This window comes from Hemiscyllium ocellatum, chromosome 15 (assembly GCF_020745735.1).
Source record: "Hemiscyllium ocellatum isolate sHemOce1 chromosome 15, sHemOce1.pat.X.cur, whole genome shotgun sequence".
Lineage (NCBI taxonomy): Eukaryota > Metazoa > Chordata > Chondrichthyes > Orectolobiformes > Hemiscylliidae > Hemiscyllium > Hemiscyllium ocellatum.
This window is the reverse complement of record NC_083415.1, coordinates 50,587,934-50,615,806: the sequence shown is the minus strand read 5'-3', so window position 1 is coordinate 50,615,806 and position 27,873 is coordinate 50,587,934. Positions and strand designations below refer to the sequence as shown.

Sequence of the window (27,873 nt, the reverse complement as noted above, 5' to 3'; positions counted from 1 at the left end):
TTAGAGTAACCTGGGATTTTCAACTTGGGAAAAACAAATTTACGAGAATTCTTTGAGGAGGTAACAAGCAATGTAAATAAAGGGGAAGCAGTGAATATAATTTATTTGGTTTTCCAGAAGGCTTTTGATGTCATACATTAGCTACTTAAGATCCTATGGCGTTGGAGACAGTAAAATAGCAAGGATGGAGGATTAACTAACGGTACAAGGCAGCTAAGATAAGGAGGCATTTTCAGGATGACAGCCTGTAACTGCAATAAGGATCAATGCTGGAGTCTCAATTATTTATAATGCAAATTAATGATTTAGAATGAGAAAACTAATGTACTATAGCCAAATTTGCAGAAGACACAAGAATAGGTGGAAAAGCAAGTGGTGAGGATGAAACCGAGCCTGTATAGAGAGAGAGAAAGACAGGCTGTGTGAAGCAAACATTTGGAAGATGGAATATAATGTAAGGTGTGTACTTTGGCAAAAGAATAGAGGAGCTGAATACCATTTAAATGGAAAAAGACTGCAGAAAGCTCCAGAACAGAAATTTAGGAATTCTTGTCCATGAATCAAACAAAGCTAGCATCAAAGTTCAGTGGTGACCTTTATTTCCATGGGAATGGACTATAAAGTTTGCTAATATTTAGACACAACAAACGTCAGACCACAGCTGGAATGCTGTGAAGAGTTTTAGGCCCAGTTTCAAAGGAAAGATATACTGCCGTTGGAGGCAGTCCAGAGAAAGTTCACTCAACTGACCCCAGGTATGGGGGCACTGTTTTGAGAGGTTGAATAATTTGGGCCTGTGCTCAGAATTTAGAAGAATGAGGAAACCTTTTTGAAATATACAAGTTTAGAAGACTTGACAGGAGAGACGTGGAAAGGTAGTTTCCCTTTATGGGAGAGTCTAGGACCAGAGGAGATAATCTAAGGATATGGGATCATATATTTAACTCACCGGAGGAAGAATTTCTTTTCAGTGGGTAGTGAATCTGGAATTTTTCTTTACCACAGAGGACTGTTGAGTCTGAGTTAATATGCATATTCGAGGCTGAAAGACCTTTAATTAGTAATGGAATCAAGGGTTATGGGGAAAAAGTAGGAAAATGAAGTTCAGGATTAGCATATCAGACATGATCTCACTGAATGGTAGAGCAGACTTGATAAGCTAAGTGGCTGGCTTGCTTCTGATTCTGTGTCTTATGGTCTTATTCTGAGAGGTAGTTTTCGAGAACTATGTGAAAATAGAAATATTTATGAAAAGAAAAATTTCCATTAAAATACGTTTAGGTGACTTTTTTAATGATTACCAATGTTTACAAAGCTCATCTACGTTTCTCCAATTTTGGGTTCATTTTGCACTTCACAGCAAAATCCATCTTTTGTAATTCCTCTTGAGTTAAGGTTTTACATTTCTTTTTCCTTTGTCATCAGGAGGACAGTGTTGCCAGCTGGCTAGGCAATATTCTCGCGGATAACACATTACCTAGTGATCATGGACAATCGGGCATTTCTGAAACTCCGCAAGATCAGTCGATTTCTGATCAATCCCAGGAACCTAATCAGTCTGTAGAAGAGGGGTCTGGCAGCATGTTTCTGATTGTAGATTCTGGGACAATATTTTCTCCGCAGTCAGCTCCTGAATTCTCTGAGCCTCTGGAGCTAATCAAATGTGTAAGTTTCCAAAACACTGAAAACAGCCACTCTGCAACTGTTTCAAAAGATTTTTCAGTGCAGGAATGTTTTCTGAGTCAGTAGCAGGCTCTGTTCATTTGCATAGAACTTGCCTACTGTTCAAGTGCCATTCTGGATATTGATGGATTCTGATAAATGGTACGAATTGTTAAAGTTCTATAATGATCTCTCTCTCTCTCTCTCTCTCTCTCTCTCTTGAATTTTTAACTGTTTATCTTGTGTCTTTAATTGCTTGTGTATAACGGCCACTCTGTTAGTAAACATATACAATGCATACAGTACAATTCAATACAGCACAGGAACAGGCCCTTCAGCCCACCAAGCCTGCATCGATTCTAATCTTTTATTTAGTTACTTACTGCCAATGCGTGGTTTCTATCCCTCTGTTTGCCTCCTGTTCATCTGTCCATCAAGATACACCATAAACGTTGATAATGTACCTGCTTCCACCACCCCCACTGGTAATGTGTTCCAGTCACCCACCGCCTCTGGAAAAATTATCCCCGCACTTCTCGCCTAAACATTCTCCTCTCACCTTGAACCTGTGCCCCGTTGTAGTTGACCTTCCCACCCTGTGAAAAAGCCTCTCACTATCCACCCGATCTATGTTTCTCATAACTTTGTATCAGGTGGCCCCTCAGCCTCCGTCTTTCCAATGAAAACAATCCGCATTTCTCCAACCTCATAAATAAAACCCTCCAGACCTGGCAACTTCCTGGTAAACCTTCTCTGCACCTCTCCAGAGCATCCACATTCTTCTGGTAGTGTGGCAACCAGAACTGCGCACACTATTCCAAATGTGGCCTAACTAAAGTTCTATACAGCTTACCAACTTTTGCACTTGAAGCCCTAGCAGATGAAAGCAAGCATGCTGTGTACGCTGTCTTGACCACCTTATCCACCTGTGTTGTCACTTTCAGGGATCTGTAGGCGTACATGCCCAAAGCTATCTGTATATCAGTGCTCCTAAGGTTTCTGCCACTTATTGGATAATTTGAAAACAAAGATGAAGCTGATTTGAGACACAGCAAACAATGGTTTTTCTGAGGTACTGGAATTAGAAGTGGGACCCAGAAAATCAATTTATTCAACAGGGAAGGGTGGGCAAACTTCAAACCGTTCCTGTAGCAGAGTTTTTCAATTTATTTTGAAAAAGAGGCTGGGGGGTTGCATTGCACTGAACCATAGCCTGCCAGAGTCAGAAGTCATGCAACACCATGGTATAGTCCAATAGGTGTATTTGAAATCACAAGCTTTCACAGTGCTGTTTCTTCGTCAGTTGAAGTCACTTCTAACTTTGTCCACCCTGGTCTAACACTGCCACCTCCACATCCTTGCTACCAATATGGACTGCCAAGTATGTGAATCTTTCTTCCTCTCTTAGAGTTTGGTGTTCTTCGCTTTGCAATTTAGTTAATGATTATGATCCTGTCAGATCTTGCCTTTGTTCCAGTAAGAGGCAAAGGTCAACTAGGTGGAAATAATATTGATTTCATCTCTCTTGTGTTGCTGAAACATGTTTGGGGGATGTGGGGGAGGTGAAAGTCAGACTTCACTCTCTCTCCTTCCTGCCATGGGACGCCAAAACTCCTTTCTTTGGCTGTGATAAGTTGAAAGGAGATGATTGTTTGGATAATTTCATATTGCCATACATTGAGGAAGAAATAAATCCGCATTCCCAGGACCTCGGAGGTTATTCAGTATAAGTTGGGTTTGCCAACTATTCGCAGAGTTCCTTCAGTTGTATTACGTTAAGTATGTTGATAGTTGTTAGCATATCTGAGATGTGTGGTCATCTGGGCCTGATATTTGTCTGAGCAATTAGTGAGGACATGCATTAAAGATCTTGGCTTGCTCCATGTGAGTTACATTTTAAATATTCTGCATTATTCAACGTACACTGTTAAATAAGTGTTTTCCCATTGCTCATTGAGCAATATGAACATAAAATACTCCCAAAGTTTCCATAAAGTCACTTCAGTTTTAGACACTGGATTAACCTAAACATGCACTTAAATGTTTAGATATCAGTAACGTTTATATTATTAACGAAACACATTTATATGGTGCAACAAGTATTTGCAATATGAGACATCATCTCTATTTGTTTTGGGTGTGAACCTACCTGATTGGTGGGACTGGTTTGTCTTTCCCATACCTCCTGAGAGACTGTAAAGTCACTTTCTTACAAACATTTACTTTGGGTTTTTGATGTATAGTACTAGATTTTCACTTCAGCTCTTAATATCTGAAGACCTGAATGGTTACCTCCTGTGTTTAATTCTGTTAATTTCCAGTTCTGATATTAATGGGTGAACGAATGGGTGATAATCTAAGCACATTGCAGGTAATCTGTCACATCTCTACGGAATTGCTTACTGTCTTGTTTATTTTCTGTTTTCCATACTTCAGGATCCAGATACATGGTCTGACCTGTCTTGCTTTGATTTACCGGAGGATCTAATCAAACAGACCCCTGATAAGAAGTCACAGCAGACTTTGACAGAATATCGCATTGATGCACATACCATCTCCGACCTAAGCAAAAGTGCCAAGAAGGGTGAACTCATACCCATGATCACCTCGCCAGTTGCAGGAAGCTTTAGTACACCACCGACAATCCTGAGGCGCAAGAAAAAAACAAAAATTACACTTTCACCTGTCAATGACAGTTGTGGGAATAGCTTTGCTATTTTTGAAAGCAGTACCAGCAGCAGCATGACTCCAAAAAGTACTCCAGTGAAGACATTGCCTTTCTCACCATCACAGGTAATGATGCAAACTCAGCAATTCTCTTTTGCCTTCCAGGTTGACTTGTAGGAAAATAGAATGCCAAAAATGAACAGAAAAGACCAGAATCATTTAGCTACAGACCACTACTAAATAATGTAATGTTGGTAAATTTTGTAACAATTTACTTGGTTTGTTGTTTTACTTCATGAACAAAATCCCTCCCCACCACTTGGTTTATTGTTGTTTGTCCAAGTTTTTCAACCAACATAGTACTCTTTCATAGCTGCTGATAAAATGTACAAAAGAACAAGAAACAGTGATAGGAGAAAGTGAGGACTGCAGATGCTGGAGATCAGAGCTGAAAATGTGTTGCTGGAAAAGCGCAGCAGGTCAGGCAGCATCCAAGGAGCAGGAGAGTCGACGTTTCGGGCATGAGCCCTTCTTCAGGAATGAGGAGAGTGTGCCAAGTGGGCTAAGATAAAAGGTTGGGGGGAGGGCGTTGGAAATGCGATAGGTAGAAGGAGGTTAAGGTGAGGGTGATAGGCCGGGGCCGGAGAGGTCAGGAAGAAGATTGTCGGTTAGGAAGGTGGTGCTGAGTTCGAGGGTTGGGACTGAGACAAGGTGGGGGGAGGGGAAATGAGGAAACTGGAGAAGTCTGAGTTCATCCCTTGTGGTTGGAGGGTTCCTAGGCGGAAGATGAGGCGCTTTTCCTCCAGCCGTTATGTTGCTATCGTCTGGTGATGGAGGAGTCCAAGGACCTGCATGTCCTTGGTGGAGTGGGAGGGGGAGTTGAAGTGTTGAGCCACAGGCTGGTTGGGTTGGTTGGTCCGGGTGTCCCAGGGGTGTTCTCTGAAACGTTCCGCAAGGTTTCTCTGCCTATAGAGAGGGTGTTACCAGACTGATTCCTTAGATGGCAGGGCTGAATTATGAGACTGGATCAGTTAGGATTGCATACACTGGAGTTTAGAAGAATTAAGAGGGATCTCATGGAAACCTATAAACTACTTATGACTAAACAGTAAATACAGGAAGGACATTCCTGGTGATCAGGGAGTGCAGCACCAGGGATCACAATTTAAGAATGAGGTGGGCCATTTATAGAATCATAGAGTTGTATAGCATGGAAACAGACCCTTTGGTCCAACCCATTCATGCAGCCCAGCTATTCTAAATAAATCCAGTCCCATTTGCCAGCATTTGGCCCATATTCTGCTAAACTCTTTCTATTCGTGTGCCCATGCAGGTGCCTTTTAAATGCTGTAATTGAACCAGCCTTCACCACATCCTCTGGCAGTTCATTCCAAACACTCACCACCCTCTGCATGAGATGTTGCCCCTTAAGGTGCCCTTTACCTTAAACCTATGCCCTCTGATTTTGGACTCCCCCCCCCCCCCCCCCCACCCCAGGGAAAAGATGTTTAGGTATTCACCCTATCTGTGCTCCGCCTGATTTTACCAACCTCTATAAAGTCACTCAGTCTCTGACGTTCCTGGGAAAATATCCTCAGCCTGTTCAACCTCTTCTTATAGCTCAAACTCTCCAACCCTGGCAACATCCTTGTAAATCTTTTCTGAACCCTTTCAAGTTTTACAACATCTTTTCTACAGTAGGGAGACCAAAATTGCACACAATATTCCAAAAGTGGCCAAATCAATGACCTGTATAGCTGCAACATGACCTCTCAATTCCTTTAGTCAATACACTGATCAATAAAGGTAAGCATACCAAAGGCTGCCTTTGCTGTCCTAGCTACCTGTGACTCTGCTTTCAATGAACTTGCACTCCAAAGTCTTTTTGTTCAGCAACATTCCCCAGGACCTTACCATTAAATCCTGCCCTGATTTGCATTCTTCAAAATGCAGCACCCTGCACTTACCTAAATTAAACCCCATCTGCCACGCCTTGGCCCATTGGCCTATGTGATCAAGATCCCATTGTACTCTGAGGTCACCTTCTTTGCTGTCCACTGCACCTCCAATTTGGCGTCATCTGCAAACTTACTACTGATACCTCCTATGATCGCATTCAAATCATTTTGTAAATGATGAAAAGCAGCGGACCCAACACCAATCCTGCGGCACACTGCTGGTCACAGGCCTCCAGTCTGAAAAGCAAACCTCCACTACCAACCTCTGTCTTCTACCTTTCGAACAATTTCTGTATCCAAATGGTTAGTTTTCCGTGGTAACCAGTCTACGTGAGGAACCTTGTCAAATGCCTTCCTAAAGCCCATATAGATCACATCCACCACTTTACCCTCATCAGTCTTTATTATTTCTTCAAAGAACTCAATCAAGTTCATGTAGTGCTATTTCCCACACGAAGCCATGTTGACTATCCCTAATGAGTCTTCACCTTTCCAAGTACATGTAAAACCTGCCCCTCAGGATTCCCTGCAACAACTTGCCCACCACTGATATCTGGCTCACTGGTCTATAGTTCCCTGGCTTTTTCTTACCACCCTTCTTAAATAGTGGCACCTCATGAGCCAACCTCCAGTCTTCTGGCACTTCACCTGTGGCTATCGATGAAAGATATCTCAAGGGGCTCAGTCATCACTTCCCTAGCTTCCCATAGAGTTCTGGGGTACACCTGATCAGGTCTGGGGGATTTATTCACCTTTATGCTTTTTAAGCCATCCAGCACCACCACCTCTCTTAACTGGACATTTTTCAAGATGTCACGATTTATTTCCCCACATTCTATACCTTCCATATCCTTTTCCATATCCTTCTCCATAGTAAACACTAATGCAAAATAATCCATTTAGTATCTCTCCCATCTCCTGCAGTTCCACACTTAGGTGACCTTATTGATCTTTGAGGGCTCCTGTTCTCTTCCTAGTTGCCTTTTGTCCTTAATGTATTTTCAGAATCCCTTTGGGTTCTCCTTAACCCTATTTACCAAAGCTGTCTCATTTAAAACTGTGATGAGAGGTTTATTCACCCTGAGGTTGGTGACCCTGTGGAATTCTCTGCTGCAGAAAGTGATTGAGATCAAAATCTTGGATATTTTCAAGAGGGTAAAAAGTGAGGTCTGCAGATGCTGGAGATCAGAGCTGAAAATGTGTTGCTGGTTAAAGCACAGCAGGTTAGGCAGCATCCTAGGAACAGGAAATTCGACGTTTCGGGCCAGAGTCCTTCATCAGGAATGAGGAGTGTGTGCCAGGCAGGCTAAGATAAAAGGTAGGGAGGAGGGGCGATGGAGCTGTGATAGGTGGAAGGAGGTCAAGGTGAGGGTGATAGGCTGGAGTGGGGTGGGGGCGGAGAGGTCAGGAAGAAGATTGCAGGTTAGGAGGGCGGTGCTGAGTTGAGGGAACCGACTGAGACAAGGTGGGGGGAGGGGAAATGAGGAAACTGGAGAAATCTGAGTTCATCCCTTGTGGTTGGAGGGTTCCCAGGTGGAAGATGAGGGCTCTTCCTCCAACCGTCGTGTTGTTATGGTCTGCCGATGGAGGAGTCCAAGGACCTGCATGTCCTCGGTGGAGTGGGAGGGAGAGTTAAAGTGTTGAGCCACTGGGTGGTTGGGTTGGTTGGTCCAGGCGTCCCAGAGGTGTTCCCTGAAGCGTTCCGTAAGTAGCCGGCCTGTCTCCCAAATATGGAGGAGGCCACATCGGGTGCAGCGGATGCAATAGATGATGTGTGTGGAGGTGCAGGTGAATTTGTGGCGGATATGGAAGGATCCCTTGGTGCGATGAAGGGCTTATGCCCGAAACGTCGAATTTCCTATTCCTTGGATGATGCCTGACCTGCTGTGCTTTAATCAGCAACACATTTTCAGCTGTGATCTCCAGCATCTGCAGACCTCATTTTTTGGCCTTGGAGAGAAGTAAGGGAGGAGGTGTGGGCGCAAGTTTTACATTTCCTGCGGTTGCAGGGGAAGGTGCCGGGAGTGGAGGTTGGGTTGGTGGGGGTGCGGACTTGATGAGGGAGTCATGGAGGGAGTGGTCTTTGCGGAACGCTGATAGGGGAGGGGAGGGAGATATATCCCTGGTGGTGGGGTCCGTTTGGAGGTGGCGGAAATGACGGCGGATGATACGTTGTATGCGGAGGTTGGTGGGGTGGTAGGTGAAAACCAGTGGGGTTCTGTCTTGGTGGCGGTTGGAGGAGCGGGGCTCAAGGGCGGAGGAGCAGGAAGTGGAGGAGATGCGGTGGAGGGCATCGTCGATCACGTCTGGGGGGAATCTGCGGTCCTTGAAGAAGGAGGCCATCTGGGCTGTACGGTATTGGAACTGGTCCTCCTGGGAGCAGATGCGGCGGAGGCGAAGGAATTGGGAATATGGGATGGCGTTTTTACAGGGGGCAGGGTGGGAGGAGGTGTAGTCCGGGTAGCTGTGGGAGTCAGTCGGTTTATAGTAGATGTCTGTGTTGAGTCGGTCGCCCGAGATAGAAATGGAAAGGTCTAGGAAGGGGAGGGAGGAGTCTGAGACAGTCCAGGTGAATTTGAGGTCGGGATGGAAGGTGTTGGTAAAGTTGATGAACTGTTCAACCTCCTCGTGAGAGCACGAGGCAGCGCCGATGCAGTCATCGATGTAGCGGAGGAAAAGGTGGGGGGTGGTGCCAGTGTAGTTGCGGAAGATGGACTGTTCCACATATCCTACGAAGAGACAGGCATAGCTGGGGCCCATGCGGGTACCCATGGCAACTCCTTTAGTTTGGAGGAAGTGGGAGGATTGGAAAGAGAAGTTATTCAGGGTAAGGACCCGTTCAGTCAGTCGAAGGAGGGTGTCAGTGTAAGGGTACTGGTTGGTGCGGCAGGAAAGGAAGAAGTGGAGGGCTTTGAGTTCTTCGTGATGGGGGATGGAGGTGTACATGGACAGGTCTCAGTCGGTTCCCTCAACTCAGCACCGCCCTCCTAACCTGCAATCTTCTTCCTGACCTCTCCGCCCCTACCCCACTCCAGCCTATCACCCTCACCTTGACCTCCTTCCACCTATCACATCTCCATCGCCCCTCCCCCAAGTCCCTCCTCCCTACCTTTTATCTTAGCCTGCCTGGCGCACACTCCTCATTCCTGATGAAGGGCTCTGGCCCGAAACGTCGAATTTCCTGTTCCTAGGATGCTGCCTAACCTGCTGTGCTTTAACCAGCAACACATTTTCAGCTATTTTCAAGAGGGAGTCCGATATAGTTCTTGAGGCTGAAAGGATCAAGGATGTGGGGAGAAAGCGGGAAATGGATATTTATTGTATGACTGAGCAGGCTGTAATAGCCACCTTCTGCTGTATTTTCTGTGTTTAGTTCTGCAAGTGTGACAAATAACAGTATCGTGAAAAGCCAATTGCATTAATAAAGCAAATCAGAGGATTCTCAGACACTAAGTTGCCAATAGTTGCTCCATGCAATCTGAAGCTCCTGTCATCTAAATAGTAGTTTACTTGGACGGCATTGGAAGCTATACGGACAGATGTGTTTTACACTGTGAAAATACCTGCTGCCAGTCGACTTTACCTCTCTGAAAGTGTTTTCATTCCTGCAGTTGAGTTCTAATTTTACTTTTATAAAGGAAAGCACTTGGTGCCTCTTTTCTGCGCAGGTTTGTGATTAGAAACTTGCTGTTTAGCATAACAGTTTACTTTGTGAAGCAGGAATTGCCAGTGAGAAGATTAGGCAAAGTCAGATTCCCAAGGACAAAACAAATTGAGTATGCTTCCAATTTCCATCTAATTGCTTTGCACAATCGAACACTATCTTCCTAGTAATTTCTGTGCATCTACTGCTTTCCAAAAACTAGTTCAACTTTAGTTTGTCACCTGACTTTGCTCAAGCTGTCAACATTTGTGCTCAGGAGAAAGTGAGACTGCAGATGCTGGAGATCAGAGCTGAAAATGTGTTGCTGGAAAAGCGCAGCAGGTCAGGCAGCATCCAAAGAGCAGGACAGTCGATGTTTCGGGCATGAGCCCTTCTTCAGGAATGAGGAAAGTGTGTCCAGCAGGCTAAGATAAAAGGTAGGGAGGAGGGACTTGGGGGAGGGGTGTTAGAAATGCGATAGGTAGAAGGAGGTCAGAGTGGGGGTGGGACGGAGAGGTCAGGAAGAAGATTGCAGGTTAGGAAGGTGGTGCTGAGTTCAAGGGATTTGACTGAGACAAGGTGGGGGGAGGGGAAATGAGGAAACTGGAGAAATCGGAATTCATCCCTTGTGGTTGGAGGGTTCCTAGACGGAAGATGAGGCGTGCTTCCTCCAGGCTTCGTGTTTCTATGGTCTGGCGATGGAGGAGTCCAAGGACCTGCATGTCCTTGGTGGAGTGGGAGGGGGAGTTAAAGTGTTGAGCCACGGGGTGGTTGGGTTGGTTGGTCCGAGTAGAGGAGACGACCTGGGGTATGCAGTGAGAGAGGGACTCACTGAAATCCTTGTAAAGGGAGGATTTCAATGAGTCCCTCTCTCACTGCACATGTGATCAACGATGCCCTCACCGCATTTCCTCCACTTCCCATCCCTCCAATTGCCACCAGGACAGAACCCCACTGGTCCTCACCTACCACCCCACCAACCTCCCATATACATCACATCATCCGTCGTCATTTCCGCCACCTCCAAATGGACCCCACCACCAGAGAGATATTTCCCTCCCCTCCCCTATCAGCGTTCCGAAAAGACCACTCCCTCCGTGACTCCCTCGTCAGGTCCGCATCCCCCACCAACCCAACTTCCACTCCCGGCACCTTCCCCTGCAACCACAAGAAATGCAAAACTTGCGCCCACCCCCTTACTTCCCTCCAAGGCCCCAAGGGATCCTTCCATATCCACCACAAATTCACCTGCCCATCCCCACACATCATTTACTGCATCCGCTGCACCTGATGTGGCCTCCTCTATATTGGGGAGACAGGCCACTTACTTGCGGAACGTTCCAGAGAACACCTCTGGGACACCAAGCAACCCCAACACTTCACCTCTCCCTCCCACTCCACCAAGGACATGCAGGTCCTTGGACTCCTCCATCGCCAGACCATAGCAACACAACGGCTGGAGGAAGAGCGCCTCATCTTCCGCCTAGTAACCCTCCAACCACAAGGGATGAACTCCGATTTGTCCAGTTCCTCATTTCCCCTCCCCCCCACCTTCTCTCAGTCAAATCCCTCGAACTCAGCACCGCCTTCCTAACCTGCAATCATCTTCCTGACCTCTCCTCCCCCACCCCCACTCCGACCTATCACCCTCACCTTGACCTCCTTCCACCTATCGCATTTCCAATACCCCTCCCCCAAGTCCCCCCTCCTTACCTTTTATCTTAGCCTGCTGGACACACTTTCCTCATTCCTGAAGAAGGGCTCATGCCCGAAATGTCAATTCTCCTGCTCTCTGGGTGCTGCCTGACTTGCTGCACTTTTCCAGCAACACATTTTCAACATTTGTGCTCATTCTATTTGCATTGCATCAGCTTTCTTTTCCTCTAATGTAATTTAAATCCGAGAGAAGAGAACAATTGCTGGTTGAAGAATGGATTTTAACTGGTAGTAAGGAACAAGTTAACTTGTGGGGTACTGTTTGTCCATCGCCCCTCAAATTTTAATAAGTACCTCCTCTGGTTTTCTCTGAGCTCCTTTTAGTCAATCACTGCTAGTTTCCTTTGGAAAATTGTTGCGCTTTTCCATTACGTTTCTAATAAGATATGTTTTCTTTAGCTAAAGTTTAAACTTGGGTATGATATTTTTAATCCCATTTCCCTATCCTAGTCCTTGCCTTCTCCTACACTCAAGGTTCATCTCTTTCTAGTGTTTGTCTGTGGGACTATTTCAGTAGAAGTGTCTAATTAATTTGTTGGGATAAGAACAAATGTAGTTAGGTGACTTGGAAATTTCACAGGTGATTCAATTTTAATTTTCTTCTGTAATTTAATGTGATTTAAGTATGCTGGTTGAAATTGTTAAATACAATTTTGTTGCATATTCCTCTTTCCTCCTCTTGTAGTTTTTAAACTTCTGGACCAAACAAGATAATCTTGATCTTGAAAATCCATCTCTTACCTCAACCCCAGTTTGTAGCCAGAAAATCATAGTTACAGCTCCACTCCAACGAGACTATACACCCAAAGTTCAAAAAGAGAACTCTGTGTAAGTAGTTAAATGCATAAGTACTTGAGAAAATGTACTGTGGATGCGGGACATCTGTCCAAAGGACAAGAATACATGTTTTGGGTCTATGTCCTTTCAATAGAACTTGAGAAAAGTTTGTGATGTGTTTTAACAGAGTTTGGAAGCAGGGTGGGATGGGGATCAATAGAACTGACACAAGACAATACCACTTCGTTGGGTTCAAAAAGGGTATATTTGTATATAATTTACATGAATGGACATTCCTTTTACACCTTGATATATATGTGCATTCCTCGTTGACTTCTTTTTTCACCCCACAAATGGGTGTTTAAGTAGTGCTTAAAACAGACTAAGGGATCAAGAAAGTGTTTATGAACTGTATTGCAGAGGTCCACAGAAGTTCAAGCTAAGCAAATAAAGCAGAGCCCACAAGATGAATGACAGATGACAATTACCTACGCTGGTGGTTCAGTTTTACACTTTATATTCAAGTTAACCTGTTTTCAAAGGAATTTCAAGACATTAACAGTCAACTTTACATTGAATCTATGACCCCATTCCACTTCCATGTCACCCATGTTGAATGTTGACTGCTTGACCCATCACAGACTAATCACTCTACCATCTCCATCAACCAGGCCCCAAATCAACACAGGCAGAAAAATGCTCTGAGGATACCTGGAAAGCCTGCCTAATCAAATGCAACATCTCCACTGACATGTGGGAATCGCTTGCCCTAGAAGACACACTAGGGCATCCTCAATGACACCAACTGCTTTGAGCATCATCGAGTGCAGTGTCACAATGCTGGTCCTTTTTGCCAAGGTTACTATGCTCTTGAGTTATTTTCCAGAGAGAGGTAATTGGCCAGACTCCAACTAGGCTGGGTTTGAAAGGTTTATTGGCACCATTTTTGTTTACCCCTACTAGATGATGCCTGCGGTCTAAGGCTTTTATGCCTTTTTAAAAACAAAGGTATAATCAAAGGGCATGGCCAGCTCTAACTGCACATTTCAGTTCAGTTCGAGTGTTAGTTGAGTCTGAGTCACCGTTGAAACTGGAAGCTTTCTCCCTGTTTCTGCCCTTCTGACTTTGTAACCTGTCAGCCTTTTGTGTCATTTTGACTCTTCATGCTAAGGGATGTGTCTATTGGGACTGTTGCAAGTAGTTTCAGAACAGCATCCGTGAATATCCACTATACACTTGCTTAAAACAGTTAGCAAAGTTAGGATCTGAGCTACCTGCTTAAAAATGTTTTGAGGGGTCAGGCCTGGTCCATAACAGCAGCAAGTGGAGGCCAAGCACAAGCAGTGGAAAGATCATGTACAATCATGGAAGCAAGTAATCCTCCTCCCCGAGGCACAGCCAAATATATTTCCCCCTTCCAATGAAGGGTCATTGACTTGAAATATTAACTCTATTTCTGTCCACAGATGCTGCCTGATCTGATCAGCACATGCAATGTTTGGCTTTTATCTGATTTCTAGTATTTGCAGTATTTTGCATTTCTAAATTTTATTGGTAACCCTAATAAAACTATTGCTCAGTTATGAGAACTCGTTAAACTCCACTGAGAGCAGTTAATTATTTTCTTATCTGCTAGAAATTTAAGACTTGTTTTTAAATAGTTTCATCTGTTCCTGCTGATACAAGACTATCTAAAGCTGGAGTGATTAGAAATTATCAACCTGAAACATTGATTTTTGCTTTTCTCTCTTCAGATGAACATTTCCAAGATTTTCTGTTCTGATTTTCAGATTTCCAGCATTCACTATATTTAGTATATCTAGTTTCTATAGCCAATAGCCTAAAAGCTTTACAATAAAATTTATTTTTAAAACAAAATTATAGTGCTGAGTTGAGTTAGTTTGATACAATGTCAGTGGTTTACATTTTTAAAACTACTGACAGTAATATGTTTTATTAACTATGTGACTGATACACGGTAAGCCAATGTAGCAAGATCACTGTTGCAAACTGGGAAAGTTATTTTCCACAAACTTAACTATTCTGACTTACAGTGTACTTGGGCAGTCCAGGGCTTTTAACAATTTTAAAATGTGGAGATTTAAGAGATATACGCGTATACATAATGTATTGTGTAAAAGCCAACCATTGAAGTCAAACAAATTAATATCTTTTAGTTTTGCTTAGGTCATTTAAATATGGGTGACTATGAACCAGCTTCATTCTTGTATCATACAATTTGCTGTAATTTTTAAACATGAAGATGTGCAAAAACATCATAAAAACTTTAGTTCATTTTGATTTTTATGAACATTTTGGTATCTATCATTTACTTACTACTTTAATTATATTTTCAAGGAACAGAATAATATGAACAAAACAAACCATATCCCCTCTTCCACCACCCCTAATAAATAGGCTTCCTCAAAAAGATCCCCCTCTGCATCCTAATTCAGCCAAGCAACTGATCATGAATCTAATTACACTTGGGTTGTTGCTGTTCCCCCAGTGTAGCAAAAAAAACCCTCCCCTTTTTAGATTGAAGGAGATCGAAGGAAAATTAAGTTTGTTTCTTAGCTGTATAAAGCATGTTCAAAACAATAGTAAACAGAATTTTAACTAGTGTTAATTTGACATACTGCTTCAATAATTGATTAGGTCATGCAGCTTGTGACTGAAGGAATATGTAGTTTGTTGTGAATTATTTATTATGTATTTTTTAACTTCATAGTTTTCGAACACCCAGAAGTCGAAGGTCTCTTTTAGACAGTACACCAAGAACACCTACTCCTTTCAAAAATGGGCTGGAAAAATATGGAGCAGCAAAACCTCGGGTTTGTATTGATTAATTTGTAAACAGGATTTATCACTAATGTATTTCTGAAAATAATTGCACAAATGTGATTCTCCCTCTTGTGTAAACTTAGTATCCTGTGTCTCAAATTGAGGAGGAACTAAAAGATGGTTTGAAGAATGTTTTGCAGGAAGAGGAAGTTCAGTTAGCAAAACGAAAGCAGCATGGGGTTAGTATGCATACGTTTAGCCAATAAAATTATGATTTTTTTCACTATTTAGTCATTACTTCTTAGATCATATTTTTCACTCTAGGTTCTCATTTTATGAAGTTTGTTCACATTTATTTTATGAAACTGTATAGATTCATTTACTGGTTATTTGTAGAGTTGCTTGTTTCGCAACTTGCGTCTATCAGCATAACAGTAGTATTTGTCACAAATTTGACTTATAGAGATCTGCTTTTAATGGGTTTAAGTAGAATAATTGAAACCATTATACGGGTCTTGCATGAGGCACAGAAATTAGGGCTTTTTCTGTGAAGTCCTTTCAAGAGACAAATAATTTCTGACTTCCTCTTGATCCACAAATTCACCAGTTATTAGGTCAAAATTATTTTATAGGTTGCGTTTAAATTTGTGCCTTGCAGCTTGTTAAGTATTTCTAATGTCTGGAATGTTTTATAATCTGTCTAAAATCCTGCAAAGAATAATTTGTTTCAGTGCGACTGCTCTTGTTTGTTTAGCTACACAGACCTCTTATGAAGAAAGTGCGGAAGTCCTTGGCTTTGGATATTGTGGAAAAGGATGGGGGTAAAACAAATCAGCCTGTTTTCAGCACCCTCAGCATAACCAAACAGGTAACCTGCCTGCAAATAGGAGTATGCACAATGTTGAGCTAGAATAAGAATCTGGTAAATGGTAATATTTAACTTATTTTTTAAATTTTGAAAATAGTTCAAATATTTCTTTGCTTTAATTGTTTGATGACTTATCCAGTCAAAATAATTCAGAACCAAACACCTGTTGTTCAATAACTGGCTAAAGAGTGTCAACCATGCTGGTTTTAGACGTCTTTGCAGTTACATAAGATTTCAGTAAGAACAGATAAAGATTAGCTTTCCCAAAGATGATCTTTGATCAGTTGGCTTTCAGTAGAGAGAGAATCACTTAGCCATGACTTTTACTCACTGCTGTATCCAAATGGAAGTGGAACGGTGATTTTTCTTTTATGTGCGATAAAGTAAAGGAAGGTCTTCAACACTTTTCAAACTTTTAGTCTTTCTTATCAAATCTCCTGATGTAGTTTTTTCTTTAGTATTCAGCAATTGAAGTAGCAAGGTTTCTGAGGCTCAGTTCAATCTTATTAAAAACAATCATCTTGAAACAAAAAGAACAAGTACACTTTTGAGCACAGGTAGGTTCATTAAAATATTTTAAAAATGAGTCCAGGCATACATCTCTGGGGATATAAGGAGCGTGGGACTTGGTCCACTTTGTGTCCTGTAAGTTAGTCTCTACATCCTAGGGAACGATTTAGTAAACATTTTTGTATTCACTGCAAATAAATTTTTGAAGAAAATATAGTCTTCCTTTGGTGTGGAACAAGGGACTGTACACAATTACTGGTGTGGTCTTATCTGTAATTTTATTTTCTCTTTATAAGCAGACAAAAGATTCTTTATCAAAGTCTTTGAACAGCTCTTCAAGTAAAAATGATACTTTGAACAGAGGTTTTATTATACCCAATAAAGAGACTAGTTTTTCATTCAAGCCTTCTAAACCAGAAACTCCAAAATGGGTAAGTCATGTTGCTAATTCAAAGTGGATTTGTTTAGTTATTTGTCTATAGAAATGCCAGCTGAGGGCCACTAACCGCTTGTTTACAATGTGTGCAGTTCACAATTTAATAGCTTTTTTTGTCTTGTAGTTGATTCTGTCTTGACTCTTCAGGTTATTTGATTTCAGCTCGGTGAAAATTATCGTTATAGTGGTCTACAAAATGTCTTTGCTTTACAGCATGATTTGGTAATTCAATAAAAACTTGAGATAATAGAAATTGTTGCAGAAACCCCCAAGTAGGTCTGGCAGCATTTGTAAAGAGAAAATTGATAATGTTTCGAATCCAGTAACCCTCCTTCAAAATTGTTCTTTAAATGTTTTCTGTTGTCTAGCTAATGTAAATGGTTGGGGGTGTGTGTGAGTTTTTAAACTTACATTTATTTTCTTGATGACTCAGCCCGTACCACCTGCTTGAACACAGGGCAAATATAACCCTTACTATATATTTCTGAGCTGGAAAATTGAGGAGCACTCCATATGGCATGCATTTATCAACTGGAAAATGAGGGAAGGGTTTAAAGGGATGTATGTAGATTATGGGCCTATGTAGACATTTTGACACAATCTCATGCGTTGCATTCTATGATACATTTAGCCTTCAGTATTTTAAAGTTCTTTGAGAATAATGTACTTGAAAAGTAACTTGCATAGTTGGAACTCAAGCATGTTTTGTTCGTGGCAATAAAAATATTTTCCCTTATTGTTTGCAGATGAGTAGTGCTTGGGAAACAGTAGCCTATGGAAGAACAAAAGATCAGCTTATAATGACTGAGAAAGCCAGAAAGTACTTAAAGGCATTCAAAACAACTCACACATCTAGGACTTTGATTTTATAATGTGTCCAACAGCTTTGAACATTGTGCTTGGATGACTCTTTCAATGGAAAGATTTAGTTTGTGGAACACAAACTAAACAATCATGGATTTATAAAACTGATGCTTCAGCAATTTATTTTTTTGAGTCAAAACAGTATATCATAGTGGAGGGCAATATTGTCCTATCTGAGAACAACTAATTTTGTAAAGCCAATTTACATGCTGCATTACTGGTTTGGAAACTTCAAGTCATAAGAACATGACCGATTGTAGACTTTACCTTTATAACAAAAAATTATTAATTTAATAACCATCTAACTTTTTTCACTGGAAAGCTTCAAAGTGGAACAGTTACTTGCACCGACAAAATTGTGCTTAGGTAATTGAGAAGAGTTCTCTGACAAATGTGATAAGACATTATTAATGTAACTATGTTCAATTAGCTCTTCAAATTGAAGTGCACTTTTTGTTGCTTGTAGCATAAAATCAAGAGTGAAAGCTCTTATTTGTTCCAACAACAGCATGAGTTAAGTTTGCTTCTCCAGTTGCAATATTCTCATATTATAGCTCTGGCATGACAAAAGATGTGCAGTGTTTAATGCAGAAGAATGTTTTCACTGGAACAAAGCCACTGTTTATAACTCAAATACTAGTTAATATGACAGTCTGCTTCCAAGGTAACTCAGTTGATCTTTCACAAAGTATCGATTTTATCATCAACTAATCCTCCCAAGTCTGTTATAAAGCTAGTTACCATTATTCAAAACACGAGTAGAAAACTTGTTCCATTCTATTTTTCATAATTTGCACCATTCCAACATTTAAGACTGAAAGTACTGAGCATTGCTGGAATGTGATAATTTGTCATTTGAGATCCTTCTGTCCCATATCATTGGTCTCTGTTCCTGTCAGGGAATTGAAGGTGATCATTTTAAATCCTAAAAGCAGTAACTCCAATGCCAAAGGATGCACAACTGATCATTTAGGACTCTGATATAAAATTTGATATGGTTACGATAGAAATTGTGGAAAAGTTGTCACAGTTCTCTCCCAGCTGTTGAGATGCAAGAATTTTGCCTAAACTGCAATGATGAGTTATGCATGAAATTCTGAGATATATTGCTCTGGCCTTCCGGGCCTCAGTTATTAATGTTGACTGTAGTATGCAGAAGGATGGAATGCTTAATAACCTAATGACATTAATACTCATCAATTTCCATCAGAATCAAACAACTTATGTTCTAACTAGAAGTCTTTTATTCAATTTCCCAACTTGTGTAAGGTCATGTAACTGCGTGATTTTTATCCTAGCAATGTTCCTTTTCCTGTCTCTTGTCACCTACCCATCTCTCCCATGTACATAAGATGCACATATTTAATATAATTTTATGTCAATTTAGTCTCTACTTTCTCCAAAGAGCAACCTGCATATCTGTTATATCACTGGTACCTAAGTTAAGTTTGACCTTTAAGGTTCAAAAGGAAAGACATTGAGTGAACCTTTGAAACTGCTGCAAACAATCTGAATCATGTTTTGTATGTTTATTTCAACATTCTTCTCATGTAAAATAGATGGGATAGATTTGAGTTTCACAGTTGATTAGAATTTAAATTGTTTTAAATTATTTTCCTTCCTGTCCTACCGATTGGAATTTCAACATTGTTAATTTAGTAGGTAGAATGTAAAGCAGCCAGTTGCTCCCTTATCTCCTGGATAGAGATTTTGGGAGTTTGCTTGTTTTTTTTACAGAAGAAGTGTTGATAGTAGTAACATATGAACATGTATACTCAATAAACTGCTTCAGTACAATAGAGAGAATTTTTATTGATAATGTTAATACCTTATTTTGATCAAGCCAAGTTTTCATGGCTTGAAAGTCCAATTGCACTTGGTTGAAAAAATCCTTTGGACTAAGTAACCAGGTTAAAAACATAATAAGCGTTGAAAGGATGTGATTTTTAAACAAAATGACAGTGTTAAAAATATTAGTTTTGTAATCTGCACTCATATTTGCAGATCAATAAAAGAATAGTATTTTATACTGTGCAAAGGTGGTGTTAATTTATTGGCAGACAGTCTGTGATAGAGACATTGGTATGTGGATTGCTCCAGTTAGATGAAACAATGGTCCTTTACATCCCGTCTTTGGTTCTGCACAGCATGAGTTGACAAAATGGATGGGAAATTTTATCAGTTTTGAGTAGGTTTTTCACATCTACAAAGAATATTCCGTGATATTTGCATATTGGTAGTGATGCCAGTCCAAGTGCTCATTTGAGATTCCAGTCAGCAGTGTGTCATTTAAGGAAGACAGACACATTTGCACTGCAGCATTATTCATGGTGATCTAGATCTGCCAGCATTGTGAGAATCAATATTCATTGAATGACTCATGTTGTTGATTTCAGTTTTAATGATGCCAGGTATGCTCAAGTGGTTGGTAGTATCGTATAATCGTCTCTTAAGCCCAGCTCTCTCAAACATTCTTTTTGGGTTCGGTGAGAAACACCTCCGATGGGACAAGATCTAATCTCTTACTCTTTGCATATTTGCAGTATGTAAATGATACAACACTATGCTTGAATCAGTCGCATATGCAAATTTCTTTGTCTTAGAACGTCTTGCGTGCACTCCATTCTCCTTTTTGAAATGGAGTACCCCTTGATGTGCTAGTTGAGAAATCTGCTTTTGTTCTATGCTCCCAATCACAAAACTATCGGCAATCAATATACACAATGGCAATCTTTATGTTGCATGGCTATAAGGTTGGTTTCATTGGCAACCGCAAATGAAGTCCAAGTCACTTGCTCATCTTGCAAACATGAAGTTGAAATGGAGTGCATCAAAGCCATGCTGTGAGATAATGGGTACACTGATTGAATCTTTTCTTATTATCCAGCAAACTAAAGATTGTGCCTAATGCAACTATTTTTGGTCCTGAAACGTGTCCCATTTATATTAGGCTAGCTTGGAAAGCTAAGCTATCTCAAAAATAAAATGAAGCTACTGTCTGCCACTAACAAGTTGCTGATTCGAGGCAAAAATACGTTCTGCCTTCCACACGAAATGATTGTGTATGAAATTCAGTGCTGGATGAAATGCTGTATACATCCCAAAAAGTGGTGGATCACATCAAAGAACAAAACATTTTGGCTTCTTGCAATGAACAAGGTAACAACAGGACCCATATTGGCTTATAAAATTCAGAAGTATCCAACCTTAGTTGTGATTCTTCCATTGCCTAACAAATTGCTAAATAATCCTTTTTGTGCTAAGGAAAATCATTTTAGGATTGTTGGGCTCACTAGCACAATTATATGTGCAAGAGGTTACATATATTAAAACATACTGTTTGCAGACAGAAAAAACATGTGTACACACTGCCTCTGAAATCTCAACAGAGTAGGAGACTTGTTACTAGTTCATTCCTCAAGATAATACCTGATCAATTTGCGTCGACAGGGCTGGTTTAAATTTAAACGAGCTTGGCAGTTAAACATAGTCATTTGTGTAATTGGTGCATTCTTCATGGCAATGTCTGTGCCATCAGTATGGGCTTCTTAAACAGTATAAAATGTCATTCTCTATTATGTTGGTATTCTTATGAATGTTCTGTTGAGTGCAAACTGACAATGTCTCATCAACAATACTCAAATTCTGTACTATCAAATGATTGAACATACACATTCAGTACGTAGTGTAGACTGAAAAGGTATATTGAATTTTAAAATGAAACAAATTTACTATTCCTGTATTAACGTTGGTTAAATGCATACAAATTTCATCATTTAAATATTCGACCTTTTAAGGAACAAGGCTATTTCAACATCTTTCAGCCAGGCACCTAATGCAATTGAATTTGAATGCACTTGTGTTTCCTTGATTGAACATGGTAGGGTAATGAGTTCTGAAATTGGGTAGGTTGCATCAGGGCTTTTGCAAAAATGCTTCAAGTATTAGTTCTTGTGTGCCAGCACATTTGTGATTGATATTCAGAGACTTTAATTTACCCTGTTGTATATTGTAACAGAATCAAAAATCCTGAAGTCCAATTTGTTATCTAAAGACGAAAATTTTACTGGCAGGGCAGACCAGTAGGCAAAATGTTGATGTGTAAACCTATTTTGATTTTGTAAGTTTGTGATTTCTCTTAAGAACTTACATAAGTTGAGTGACTAATTGCAATCAAAGTAAACTTTACATAATCATGCTCATTATGCACACATTATGCGGTCTTTAGTTTCATGTGCGTAACTGCTGCTCTAATTTTATGCTGTGATTAAGAATTTTGTGCTGAAATTATTTCAGAACAAATTTGATCATCTTTAAATGTGTTCAGTTTTTCAACCAGTGTTTAAAAAAAAAGTTATCTTAATTCAATTGCATTAAAGTTATTATGAATAGCTAATGAAAGAAAATCAATAGATTTTCATATTTATGTAAAGATTGTGTCTTTAAATCACTTCATGGCAACCAAATTTATTTCAGTTTTGTTTAAAGTATCATTTTACAAGAAGTGCTGAATTGCTTGTTGTTTTTGAAGAATTGAGTTAAATTCACTTCCTGAACATAGCTTTTGCTAGATTGAGTTCTTGCATGCCTCCTAATAGTTTTGGCAGATTTGTTGTAGGAGTTTGTGTTTGAATCATCACAGGAAGCATTCTCATCTTTTGATTTTATATTTAAACTAAGTCCTTTGCCAAATAACTTGTATAAAAATATTATACTTTAGAAAATTGCAACCTGCAAACATTCAGCGTTCTCAAGCTTATTTTGAAACCTGTTGTACAGGGGATCCCCAGCTTCTGTCGCGACACTACGGATTTCTTACAGAAACTCAACACCCCATGGGCCAATCAAACCTGGAATATTCTTTGTCACAATGGATGTTTCAGCACTCCATACCAATATCCCCCACAATGACGGCATCGCGGCAACAGCCTCAGTACTCAACACCAACAACTGCCAATCTCCGAACACCGTCCTACAACTCATCTGCTTTATCCTCAATCACAACATCTTTACCTTTGATAACCAGTTCTTCATCCAGATACATGGAACAGCCATGGGGACCAAATTTGCACCTCAATATGCCAACATCTTCATGCACAGGTTCGAACAAGACTTCTCTACACAGGACCTTCAACCAACACTAGACACCAAGTACATTGATTACAATTTCTTCCTCTGGACTCATGGCAAGGAATCACTGATAAAATTACACAGTGATATCAACAAGTTTCATCCCACCAATCAAACTCCCCATGGGCTACTCTACTATCTCTTTCATTCTTGGACACATGCATCTCCATCAAGGATGGACACCTCAGCAACTCACTACCGCAAACCTACAGATAACCTCACATTACTACACTTCTCCAGCTTCCACCCAGAACTTATTAAAACAGCCATCCCCTATGGACAAGCCCTACGCATACACTGGATCTGTTCAGATGAGGAAGAACAGGCACCTGAAAGTACTCTGGGATGCCTTCATAAGAACAGGATACAATGCTCAACTCATTAACTACCAGTTCTGATGTACCACAGCAAGGAACCGTAATGACCTCAGGAGACAGACATGTGCTGCAACCGACAGGGTACCCTTCGTTATCCAGTACTTCCCAGAAGCTGAAAAACAATGCCATGTTTTTTGCAGCCTGCAATATGTTATCACTGAGGATGAGCATCTCGCCAAGACCTTCCCCACAACTCCACTGTTCGCCATTAAACAACCACCAAACCTCAAACAAATCAATGTTTGTAGCAAACTGCCCGGCTTTCAGGATAACTCCATATAACCCTGTCACAGTAGGCGCTGCAAAACATGTCAGTGTGGACATGAATACCATGGGGATACCACCTGCCATATATATGGCAGGTACTCATGTTACTCAGCCAACGTTGCCTATCTCATACGCTACAGGCAAGGATGCCCTGAGGCATGGTACATTGGTGAAACAGAGCAGAGGCTACAGCAATGGATGAATGGGCACCGCACAACAATCGACAGACAGGAGTGTTTCAGTTTGACCTCGGACCTTTGGGTGACCATCCTCTAAGGCAGACTTAGGGATAGGCAGCAGGTGTTGATAGCTAAGTTCGGTACCCATTGGGAGGGCCTCAACTGGGACCTTGGGTTAATGTTACACTACAGGTGACCCCATTGCACTATAGACACATACACAGACACTCCTACAGACACACTCCCACATGCGCCCTCTCACAGACTTTACATTCTCTCACACACAAACTCTCTCTCACAGACACTCAACCCCCCACACACGCACACGCTTGCACACGTATGTGGGGTGCATTTGTACTTAGAGTTACATTGTACTTTGCTCAAAAACTGCATGAATCCAGTTTCTGTTCATTCATTTTTTTAGATTAGAATCCTTCTAAACATTATGGCACAGACAGCAGCACACGGGGTTAACACCAACACATTATCTTGGCTGACACAAATTGATAAAGTTCACCTAAGAATGTAACTTTTAAAAAAGGTTCTGTGATTTACATATGAAAGAAGTGAAACTAGCATGGTCATTCTAACAGATGAGAGACTTGACAAACAATCAATGCATTTTTCAATGTATAATTTCATTTAAATCACACTAAATGTTTGCTACAAATTCTATGTCTAACAATTGTGTACTCCACAATACCTGATGACGGAGGCTAGTGCTAGTGCTTCCAAAGGCTAATGCTTCCAATTAAACCTGTTTGACTATGACCTGGTGTGATTTTTAACTTTGTTCATTAGCGGATACTACAAAGCCACACTTGGTGATGGAAGTGCTCTCCCTAGGGTACGTTTTGTGCTCTTTGTACTGTTGCAAATGTGAAATTTTTAATAAGATTTTAATTTGGGCCATCCCTTTAATTCAAGGTGGAATGGAGCAGTGAAGACTGCCATGTAAGCAGCCATGACTTCTGCCAATGTGCCTGTGTCAGGCTTGATTACTATTGTGATTTGCTGAGAGCCCAGCTGCTCTGGGTTATAAATGTAAACATTCAGCACCTTTTTAACTGAACAAACAGACTCTCTCTTTTTGGGTTTTTGCACAGAAAGCAAGCGAGGGGAGGTCTTTGAGACAAAGATTGTAACTGGTGTGGTCGGTGGAAAGGACAAAACTCCTGATCCTCTGAGCTACCAGGCAAACGTGTAGGAGAAATCACGCTGGAAGATTTGCCCTAGTGCGATTTGGGAGGAGAAGTCACTGGATTGTTGGTGGTCTGTTTGAGAATTCTCAAAAAAAAATATATCTCTTGAGAAACCAGGAGACTGACCCCATTAGGAGCTGACACTTTCTGCATTGTTTTTCTCATTAGTGTTATGAAGAAATGAGTTTACTATACCTTTTTTTTTTAAACAGAGTTAAAAGCTAGTAATGACAGCACCAAGTATTCTCAATAGGACACAGTGTAATATGTGCTCCAGCTACTGGGGTAGCTAGTTGCCCGGAAACAGATTGGCTGAATTCTAATCAGTTTAAATTATAGTCTGAAAAAATACCAAATTCCAATCAAGTTTGAATTGATTGTATTGACAATCTTAAAAGCCAATGACACAATCTGATGCTTTCACTGGAGGAAATTGAATAGTTGGAAGGAGAACTGCCACCAGATTAACAGCTGTAGACTGCCAGTCAGAACTTTGAGAAGTACCTGTCCAAAGAAGGAGTTCACACAGAGAAGCCTCTCCACTGACCCGGGGAGCATATCTACCAACGAAGATAAAAGATGATTCGGCCCCGAGCTTGTTTTAAAATTTAAATGTTTCTGTAAATTGTAATCGAGTTTTATCGGACGAGTATTATAGAAGGGAAGGTAACTGATAGGTTAGAGTAAGGAATTGTAAATATTGGTTAGTTAATTATTCTGTTATACTTTAAGAAATAGTTGTTACTTTAACTAGTTCTTGGCCTATCGAATTTTCACAGATTACTGCATAGGATAATTTTTTTTCTCGGTGGCTGGTTTAAAATAAGCAGGAGAGTATACCCCATGTCGTAACATTAGGATCAATCAGTTGCCAAGTATGCCATATGGACTGCATGTTTAATGTTTTTAGTTGATTTTGTTTATATTCTGTTATAGTAAAGTCTCCATTTTAAGATCTCATCATGAATTTTCTCAAGTTCACTAGGAATTCAAAACTCTTTAAAGTTATCTACAGAGATTGAAACTCTACCTTCAGTATTTCCAAATGGTGTTCAAAATGGAGTATCAATTTATCAGTTGAAGAAAAGCCCCAAGAAGATGTATGCTTGCTCATATTAGGCCTGATGCTATGAGACCTCCTGGAATATGGAGTTAATGTTGAAGACCTCCAGGGCCACTCCTTCCTGACTAATCCATTCTGCCTGTCACCTCCTATGGGTCTGTCCTACTGGTGAGACAGTGCATACTCTGGGACGGTGCTTGAGAACTCTGGGACATTGGCTATAAGGTGTGATTCTATGAGTATGACCATGTCAGGCTGTTGATTGATTAGTCCTTATGAGAGCTGTCCATATTTGTTACATGTTCTTGAATAATAATGATAAGACTTTGCACTATTGATTGATAATGAAGGCAATCTATTCAGTGCCCAGAGCCCTGCAAGTGGTCTGACTGACTTTATTATTGAAACTTTTCTGTAGTGGTCTTTACCAAGATAGATGCTGCCAATATTATAGCAACTAGGAGGTAGTTGAGATACTAGGTGGACTAAAATGAATGAACACACCTACTACAAAAGCCACTTTACTTAATGCTGACAAAGCATGAGGATTAATTGGATGCATCCAAAGATAATAAGGAAACTCGGGTAGAAATTGCAGATGCACTGACCATAATTTTTCAAAACCCCTATGCATAGATTGGTGCATGCTGTGTCCATATTCAAAAAATGGTCCAAGGGTAAATTCAATAACTACAGAAAAGCTTGTTTAACCTTGCTCAGGAGGAGTTAGTCACTAGATCAAATGTGGATTAGTTAAGTGCTTACTAAAGGCAAATTGTGATCAATCCAAATTTTTTTTAAATGAGATAATATGAAAAATGGTTGATGGCAACTTTTGGTAGGACAAATGGGAAGAAGCAATTTAAACCAAAAGGTACAATTCTAAAGGGGTGCAGAAACAAAGTCATTGAATGTGGTCAGCAGATTGAGAAGTTAGATATTTTTAAAAGTCCCACAAGATCCTAGGTTTCATAAATGGAGGCATGGACTACAAAAATGAAACTTACATTGAACCTTTTTTACATAATATTTGGTTTGGCCTACACAGGAGTACTGTTCAATTCTAGGCACCACACTTTAGGCAGGATATGCAGGGGTTATGAGAAGGTGCAAGGAAGTTTTAATCCTGAATAGTTTTGGGACTTGAGGGGCTTCAATCGCATAGATTGGAGAAGCTGGCATTCATTAAAAGTGACATGAGAAAAATGATTTTAAAACATGACTGGGCACAAATTGTTAGATGCTGCTAGAAAAAAAAGTGGGGATGATTTTAATTGTGACTTTTGAAAGAGATCTTGATAAATGCCTGAAGAGGGAAATCAAATTGCAAAACAATATACCCTTTCTTCAAAGAAAAGCGGCCAAAGAGTTGAATTTGCTGAACTGTCCGTGCAGGGAGTTGGTGCAAATTTAACAAGTCCGGTGGCCTCCTGTGCTGTAACAGTTCTGATTTTAATGGAACACTAGAACCTGTCCCTTAATACAAACACTTTTGATGAAATACTACTCTGTATTCAAGAAACTTACATTTGTACTGCCAAGAAAATTAGCAGGAATTGGTTCCTGTATAGGAGGATTATATTGCAACTGGATTCATTTCATCACCCATCAATCCATATTGTAGCCAATAATGTCACATAATTGGCCTTTATCCAATTCTACCTTCTGTTAATAAAGCATCTAGTTTGGTAATACTGACTCATTTTTAGTCTTGGATTAAAATTATTTTCTTAAGATACAGCTGTACAGAGTAAATCACAGAATTTTTGA

The 27,873-nt window shown here is 40.6% G+C and overlaps 1 protein-coding gene across 3 annotated transcripts in view; it reads left to right on the top strand.

The window, feature by feature from the left end:
• The window catches only part of mybl2b (v-myb avian myeloblastosis viral oncogene homolog-like 2b), a 51,531-nt gene extending 31,619 nt beyond the window's left edge, over nucleotides 1–19,912 (top strand). Inside the window, exons 8-15 of one of the 3 annotated variants that reach the window (XM_060836120.1) lie at nucleotides 1,426–1,665; nucleotides 4,099–4,455; nucleotides 12,332–12,474; nucleotides 15,155–15,257; nucleotides 15,372–15,446; nucleotides 15,962–16,075; nucleotides 16,882–17,016; nucleotides 17,768–19,912. In XM_060836120.1, the coding sequence (XP_060692103.1) occupies nucleotides 1,426–1,665; nucleotides 4,099–4,455; nucleotides 12,332–12,474; nucleotides 15,155–15,257; nucleotides 15,372–15,446; nucleotides 15,962–16,075; nucleotides 16,882–17,016; nucleotides 17,768–17,893 (1,293 nt within the window). In that variant the 3' untranslated portion in view covers nucleotides 17,894–19,912. Of the gene's footprint in view, nucleotides 1–1,425; nucleotides 1,666–4,098; nucleotides 4,456–12,331; nucleotides 12,475–15,154; nucleotides 15,258–15,350; nucleotides 15,447–15,961; nucleotides 16,076–16,881; nucleotides 17,017–17,767 lie in introns of all 3 variants that reach the window. The other 2 variants (XM_060836119.1, XM_060836118.1) reach the window with 2 other exon arrangements.
• The last annotated feature ends 7,961 nt before the right edge of the window (nucleotides 19,913–27,873 follow it).